Source organism: Solanum tuberosum, unplaced genomic scaffold, assembly GCF_000226075.1.
Source record: "Solanum tuberosum cultivar DM 1-3 516 R44 unplaced genomic scaffold, SolTub_3.0 scf00011, whole genome shotgun sequence".
In the NCBI taxonomy this organism is placed as follows: Eukaryota; Viridiplantae; Streptophyta; class Magnoliopsida; order Solanales; family Solanaceae; genus Solanum; species Solanum tuberosum.
Window position 1 is genome coordinate 1,217,710 of NW_006238938.1, and position 7,815 is coordinate 1,225,524.

The following is a 7,815-nucleotide window of genomic DNA, read 5'->3' on the forward strand; positions in this document are numbered from 1 at the left end:
CTTAGTTCGCGCCACCATCCCCGACCTTCTTACTCAAGGTGAGTTTTTAGAACCTCCATAAAAGATTATTTTTATTTCTATTTAGTTTAAGTATCTCAAAATTAGAGTACTAATATACTTAGTTTTATTGATTGTTAGTTTGATTGATTGTTAGTTAGTAAGTGAATGATTTAGGGTTTTTGATTGTTAGTTTGAATTAGGGATTGTTTGATTGTTAGTTTGTGTTTGTTGCTTGTGAATTGAAATTTTAATGTTAGGGTTAGCTAGTTTGAATTAGGGTATCTTAGGATTTGTTTGAAATTCGGTATTTCTTTTTTTTTTTTTTTTTTGAGTGTAACACTTAATAAAATCTATAATAAGAGTTCAATCGGAAACATAAATTAAGTTTATGATTAAAGGCAAAAAAAAAATAAGTGAGGAATAAATGACAATTTTGTAGGTATATAATATAGTTAGTAGGTAGGGAACTTTGGATCCACGTTGTGAGTCCATGACTCTAAGCCCCCAATTATATCCTTTGCTGAAGTGAAACCCAATTTGTGAAGCAATTCAACAGCAACTTGTGAATCATTGCCTCTTCTGCATATTACAAACAGAGAAGCATTTGAACCATTCTCTTTATTTGCCTCTTTTTCCAAAGCAGCAGATATTTCAGGCAATCTACCTTCCAACGTCGATAGAGGTATGTTCATAGAGTTGGGAAGTGAAACAATCTTATAGTGATGACTTGGTCGAACATCCACTAATACATGTGCTTCTCCTTTCGTCACTTTCTCATTGTACTCTTTGCTGCTGATTCGATCATCCGCTGAAAGAAAGTTCAACTTCAATGGAACCGTGGATAGTGGAGTTTGAGTAAACTTTTCATAATCAAACTCCGAAAATGTCTGTCTTGTCAGTACTGCATCATCTCCACAAGCTTCGCACTGCAATGACCTTCCACGCAGTTTGACCTAAATTAATTTGTGAGAGAGATGATGATTTGAGATGTTGACAATGCCAAAAGAAAAATAAGATAGGTAGAGCAACATGGGAAAATAAATTGATATATGTGCCAGAGATTGTGGATGTCCTAATCAAAGTACAAGGCATGTATAGAATAGATATATGATACAGTGATCCTTAAGTGTAAAAACACATGTATTGGAAGTATTTGTGGGCTAGCTACTTCGAAAAATCTTTTTATCTTTTTTAATTAACGATTCCAGATATTTTTTGCCCTGTAATTTACTGTTTTTCAGATCCTACTTACTATCTATTTAAAAGTAAAAAAAAAAAGACTGCAATATATCCTTTGCTCAGAAAGAATAAAGAACAAAGTGACTGGAAGTACGAGGAATTAGAATATCGAACACACATTACGGAACCGGCCTGATAGGGCATCCAAAAGAAGCATTCTTCCGGAGAGTGGTTCTCCAACCAAGCTAGCAACCTTTATGGCCTCTAAGGCTTGAAGACATCCAATAACACCTGGAACTGAAGTGAAGGGAAAAATGAATACTGAGAGAAGGATCTAAAGTAATATCATGCTGGCAACACCATATGTTTCACAAATGAACCCTACAAATAATACACAGAAAATAGTTGCATTTCCAAAAAATTCCAGGTTTGACATGGCATCAATTCTTTCCTCTCCAAGTCTCTACCATTGTTATAAACAAGATAAGTAGATTAACAAATACACAAACTATAGTGAGAACTTTGTTTCGGAAAACTAAGGAAATTTCACACATAAGAGATATAATATGAGATAATCTAAGGAATCCAGACACTTCTTGAAAAAGGACAGGAGATTAGATGGTTATTTTGAGAGAAGAACAACGTACCAACTCCAAGTACTCCACTATCAGCACATCTCTGACAAGCATTTGTGGGTGGAGGAGTTGGAAATAGGCATCGATAGCATGGACCTCCATTGTAATTGTAAACTGTCAGCTATACAAACCATTCGTAGTATAGAGTTAGTTACCAATCAATTTGAAGTTTTAGGGAAACACAAAAGCTCTGGGAATGATGAATGCTGTCAGGAAATGGTACCTGCCCTTCTAGTCCTAGAGCAGCTCCAGATACAAGAGGCTGTTAATACAAGTAAGCCAGTTCTCAGAAAATGGATCAACATCCAAATGAAACTCATCATCCAATTTCATACTAGCACTATGAGATCAGTGTCGGTATGTCCAGGCAATAATATTCACTACCACAGTTACATGATCATACCAGAACATTAGCATGGCAATTTAAAAGTGAGGGTAATAGCTATATGAAAAAGCCTCCTGTTAGCTTAAACATGAAAGATCAAAGGAAACGTTATTGCATAAGAAGGCAATTGTATAGTTTATATCATTCCCGTATCCAGCTTTCAGTAAATATCACAGTACCAGCAGAATTTGTATAAAAAGATAACATCACAAGAAACAGCTAACCTTCCCAAGCACAACACAGCAATCATTGATCATGTAGCGGCTTGGAGCATTGTCTGTTGCATCAACTACCACATCATATCTGAGAGAGATCATTAAGCAAGGAAATGTCAAAATCACCGCTCTACGGAAGCAAAAGAGGAAACTGAACCAATAAAAAAACATCAAAAGAGATACATATAGGAAATAAATCATGCAGCCATATATAAATAGGTGTTACTAAACCATACTTGCTCACAATTTCCAAAGCATTGGACGTGCGGAATGCTTCTCTGTGCTCCACAATCTGAGTGGAAGATTTAGTTGTTGGAATTAATTCAAAACTAATGTAGTTAAAGTTAAAAAGTTGTTAAGTTGTTTGAATAAGTTAAAATAAATAATGTCGTTTAGTTGGTGAATTTAGTTGTTGGAATTAAAATTATCATTATTTTTTGTGTAGATGGATCCTGATCGTAGTTGGAATATCGTAGTACTCTACCTCTTGAGAGTCAGGCAGACCATTTACACAAGAAGAAAACGAGAATCTTTGGAAATAGAGTGCTGGTGAACCGATTAGAGGTTCAATCTATGGCTATCCAGAAAAGGCGAATCAGAAGAAGAAGTCTTGGTATTGTGGTTCATCATCCTCAAGCTTTGATGGCGGGGATAAAGAGATAATATCTGCAATGGAGAGTAAGATAGTTTATCTCAATGCCGAGCTTGCTGCTGTAGCCGAAAGAGAGAAGAAGAGAGAAGAAAAAGAGAAGAAGAGAGAGGAGGAGATTGCGGCAGCAAAGGAGGTAGAGAACAAGAGGTATGCAGCGCTTTAGGCCCAACTAACTTTTCTTTTTGAATCAGGAAATATTCTTCCTCTATGTCCGGCCAGTAGTGATGAGAATGATAAGTCTGATAAGGAAAGTGAGGGTGATGAGAATGGTACGTCTGACGAAGGAAAGTGAGAGTGATTAGGAGTAGTTGTATCTATTTGACATTTTAGACTTCTATATTTTTGGAATTGTTTAATTTGATCGTATTTTAGTTTATTTTGAAGTTGGATGAAGTTTATTTTGAAATAGTTTAATATATATGTTGAAAATATTGTGTTGTTTTGGTTGGATGAAGTTTATTTGGCTTTGGGTTGTTTTGGTATAAATATGCAGGTGGGCAACTAAAAATTGCAGCAATTTGCTGCCTGTTTTGTAGCAGAAAACCGACCTGCGGAGGTCAGACCATTTACACAAGAAGAAAACGAGAATCTTTGGAAATAGAGTGCTGGTGAACCGATTAGAGGTTCAATCTATGGCTATCCAGAAAAGGCGAATCAGAAGAAGAAGTCTTGGTATTGTGGTTCATCATCCTCAAGCTTTGATGGCGGGGATAAAGAGATAATATCTGCAATGGAGAGTAAGATAGTTTATCTCAATGCCGAGCTTGCTGCTGTAGCCGAAAGAGAGAAGAAGAGAGAAGAAAAAGAGAAGAAGAGAGAGGAGGAGATTGCGGCAGCAAAGGAGGTAGAGAACAAGAGGTATGCAGCGCTTTAGGCCCAACTAACTTTTCTTTTTGAATCAGGAAATATTCTTCCTCTATGTCCGGCCAGTAGTGATGAGAATGATAAGTCTGATAAGGAAAGTGAGGGTGATGAGAATGGTACGTCTGACAAGGAAAGTGAGAGTGATTAGGAGTAGTTGTATCTATTTGACATTTTAGACTTCTATATTTTTGGAATTGTTTAATTTGATCGTATTTTAGTTTATTTTGAAGTTGGATGAAGTTTATTTTGAAATAGTTTAATATATATGTTGAAAATATTGTGTTGTTTTGGTTGGATGAAGTTTATTTGGCTTTGGGTTGTTTTGGTATAAATATGCAGGTGGGCAACTAAAAATTGCAGCAATTTGCTGCCTGTTTTGTAGCAGAAAACCGACCTGCGGAGGTCAGAATTTCAACATTACAAAATTAAAAATACCGACCTCCGAAGGTCGGAATTTCTAACATTACAAAATAAAATACCGACCTCTAGAGGTCGGAATTTCAACATTACAAAAATAAAAATATCGACCTCCGGAGTTCGGAATTTTAAAAGTACAGAAATAAAAATACCGACCTCCGGAGGTCAGAATATCAACATTACAAAAATAAAATACCGACCTCCGGAGGTCGGAATTTCAACATTACAAAAATAAAAATACTGACCTCCGGAGGTCGGATTTTAAAAATACAAAAATAAAAGTACTGACCTCCGGATGTCGGTATTCCAATTCTGACCTCAGGAAGTCAGAAATAATAATATATGAATTTTCCGACACAAAATGAAAACTGACCTCGAGAGGTCAGTAAATACCGACCTCCAGAGGTCGGTATTGAATAGCGACCAAGCTTTTTCCGACCTAAGTTGGGATGTCGGTTTTAGGTCTGTATTTCAAGGAATACCGACCTCCGGAGGTCAGTATTTGTAGGTCGGTATTCACTGTTTTTTTAGTAGTGTCCTTTTGTTCTTTCCAAGGTTTTTAGACCCTTCACTAGACTACTTAAGTCTAATTTTACATTCCACAATCTTAGGTCCTATTTTATCCTTTTAGGAATAGGAACTTGGACTTTGGCTAGACACCCCCTACACTTTGAAATATTTCAAGTTGAATTACCTTCCTTTACATTTCTCATATGGAATAGATTGTGTCCTGAACAAACACAAATTTTTATTGCTTTCTTTCTGAAAAGACAAATCTTTTTTGTTGTTCCCTTTAGGTGTAAGGATAGCTTCTCCACACAAGTTTTGTGGTAAACCTGAACTTATAAGTAATGTGGCCATCATTTCCTTCAAAGTTCAATTTTTTTTTCATTTTTTCAATTGCAATAGATTGAGGTGAACAGCGAATTTCCAAACATATTTATGCAATATTGACTTAACACTTCTATTGTTTCATCCTTACCATTCAACAATAGACATAATCGTATCTAATGCAATTGTCAATAAAAGTTATGAGATATTTTTTCTCACCACAAAATGGTGTTGACTTCCTTTATATATTTTTAATATTTTCATAATTTGTTTGGTAGATTATATAATTGAAAACTGCTACAGTAATTTTTATTTTCAAATTTTATATTAATTTTAAAATTTGAAATTATTCCGTAAAATCTCCACCGATTGAAATTATTCCTTTATATTCTCCATTGACTAACATGGTGCATACATAATTATTTATATATGTGTACATACATAATCATGCATATTATATACACCCACTCCACTCCGCATTCTACAATATATCAATAAATTGAGAATCTTCATAATAAAGATTACTAATTTATAACCTATAATTTTATGGAAAGAAAAATATACAAATTTCAACAAAGATTAACGTGAAAAAGATAAAAAGAAATATCAATTAAATAACAATTGTTGTTCATTACTGGAATGTATACTTATTTATATAATAAAGGCAATATGTAATATTGCAACAAAAACATACATTACAACAATATGTAAATTTGTAATAAAAACATACGTTAAAAAAATTGAGAAGAAAGTATAATTATAATAAGCAATGTTTTAAAAGGCGGGGGCATATGAGGCGAGACATTTTATGTAGTATGGGGCGAGACGTAAGTCTCAAGACACGGGGCGTAAGTCTTATGGATCTACGGGGCGTAGTCTCATGTATATTCAATTTTATAATCCTATTACTAAGAAAGTAAGCTTAAGTAAAACTTTCAATTATTTACAAATAAATTGTAAAAAATAACCTATAAGATATAGAAAAAATATTACGATTTTTATTTGAGAAAGCTATTAATAAACAATAATGAAAGAAAAAAAGTACTACAATTACTATTTGAGAAAAATAATTATACCAATACTAAAAAATATGATTTAAAGCAAAAAAGGTTAAAAAAAAAAATAAAAAAACTCCCAAGTGTACTTCTTTACGCCTGAAGCTTACGTTTTTACGCTTGGAGTTTACTCCCCAAATTATAGGACTTTCTCCCTGTGGATCTATGTCTTCAATTTGCGCTTCGGAGCATTTTTAGTACACCTTACCCTGAGACTCGCCCAAAATATGTTTTTGAAAACACAAATAATAAGTAACAGTAGTTGTAGAATTCTTGGATTGACATAAATGAACATCAACCCACTTTTGTACCTATCAGTATTTTGTTAGTTTTTTATTTTATTAATATGTTTATTTTTTGAGAAAATCTACAAAAAAGTAGTTTATAACTATCAATTTTTTAACCATAAAGCTTTGAAACTGTCACGACCCAAAGTATACTCTAGGTGTAACATGGCGTACGAGACCCCGAGAGATTCACACAAGCCACTTTGCATACATCATATAAGATAATAGAATTGAATAAAATAGACATTCATATAAAAGAGTTAAACAACAGTAGCGGAAGTGTAAACATAAGTCTCAAAGGCATCTATTACATCAAAGGAGTGATTGGGACGTAACTCATACATCACATACAAAAGGCGAAATAAAAAGACATGAAAGCAATAAAATATTCTCGTTCCTCGATACATGAGGACTCACCAATCTTCAAAGTTCAAATGAACCAACTAGCCACGAGTGTGCAGAATAAGAGCGCCGCACCCTACATTAGTGAAATAATGTAGGCACAAGTATGTATTAGTACCTGAAATGTAGAAAGTATGATACCTATGCATAGGAGTCATGAAATCTTGCTAAAAGGACTTCACATGACATGCAATGACCAAGCCAAATCATAAAATAATATGTTAGAAGACATAAGTCGTATCCATGGTCAATGCAAGCTAAACATCTTTAAAACACATTTAAGATACTTTTCGTAAGTAACCTTAGTTCATTATTGTGGGAAATGTTTACCTTTAACCGACATAGACCATGTGAGCTATAATATGGAGCCAGGTGTCTATCCTACACCGAAAAGAGATGTCCTTAATTTTTAAGATAAGAACCATAAACTTGAGCTAAAATGGATCCATTAGCTAATGTCTATCTAAGACAAACCTACTGTGGCACATAGTTATGGAACATGAGTAATTGTCGCTTGTCCACTCGGTGCTAAACATAAATCCCATGGAATAGTCATTAATCTTCACTTATCTTTTTAACCATGAAAGGGCACAATTAAGTAGCCAATCCAAACAAGAGTTCATAAGAATAACTCCTTAATCTTGATTCAACTCAGGTGAGAAAACCTTTCGACTTTATGAAGCCTTTATGGAGAAAACTCTTTCACATTCATGTTTTGAGTAGTATGTGAGAAGTCCTTTCACAAAAAACAACATTGATGCTTCACCCTCAAAGCAACCTTAAATAATTTATTTCAATTTCATAAAGAAACAAGCATATCTTCATATATTCATCTTTCATAGTTCAAAAGCCCCCATCATATGATCATAGTCTAGAAATCATGGATCATGCAT

The 7,815-nt window shown here is 34.2% G+C and overlaps 1 protein-coding gene across 1 annotated transcript; it reads right to left on the bottom strand.

Annotated features, from left to right (window-relative positions):
* Window positions 1-337: 337 nt before the first annotated feature.
* On the bottom strand, window positions 338-2,733 carry LOC102599210 (adenylyltransferase and sulfurtransferase MOCS3-like; the record flags this gene model as incomplete). Its single annotated transcript, XM_006339913.2, has 6 exons — window positions 338-953; window positions 1,358-1,476; window positions 1,827-1,935; window positions 2,038-2,076; window positions 2,424-2,502; window positions 2,651-2,733. Coding segments are annotated over 6 exons (930 nt in total), but the record flags the coding sequence as incomplete, so codon positions are not given.
* Window positions 2,734-7,815: the final 5,082 nt, after the last annotated feature.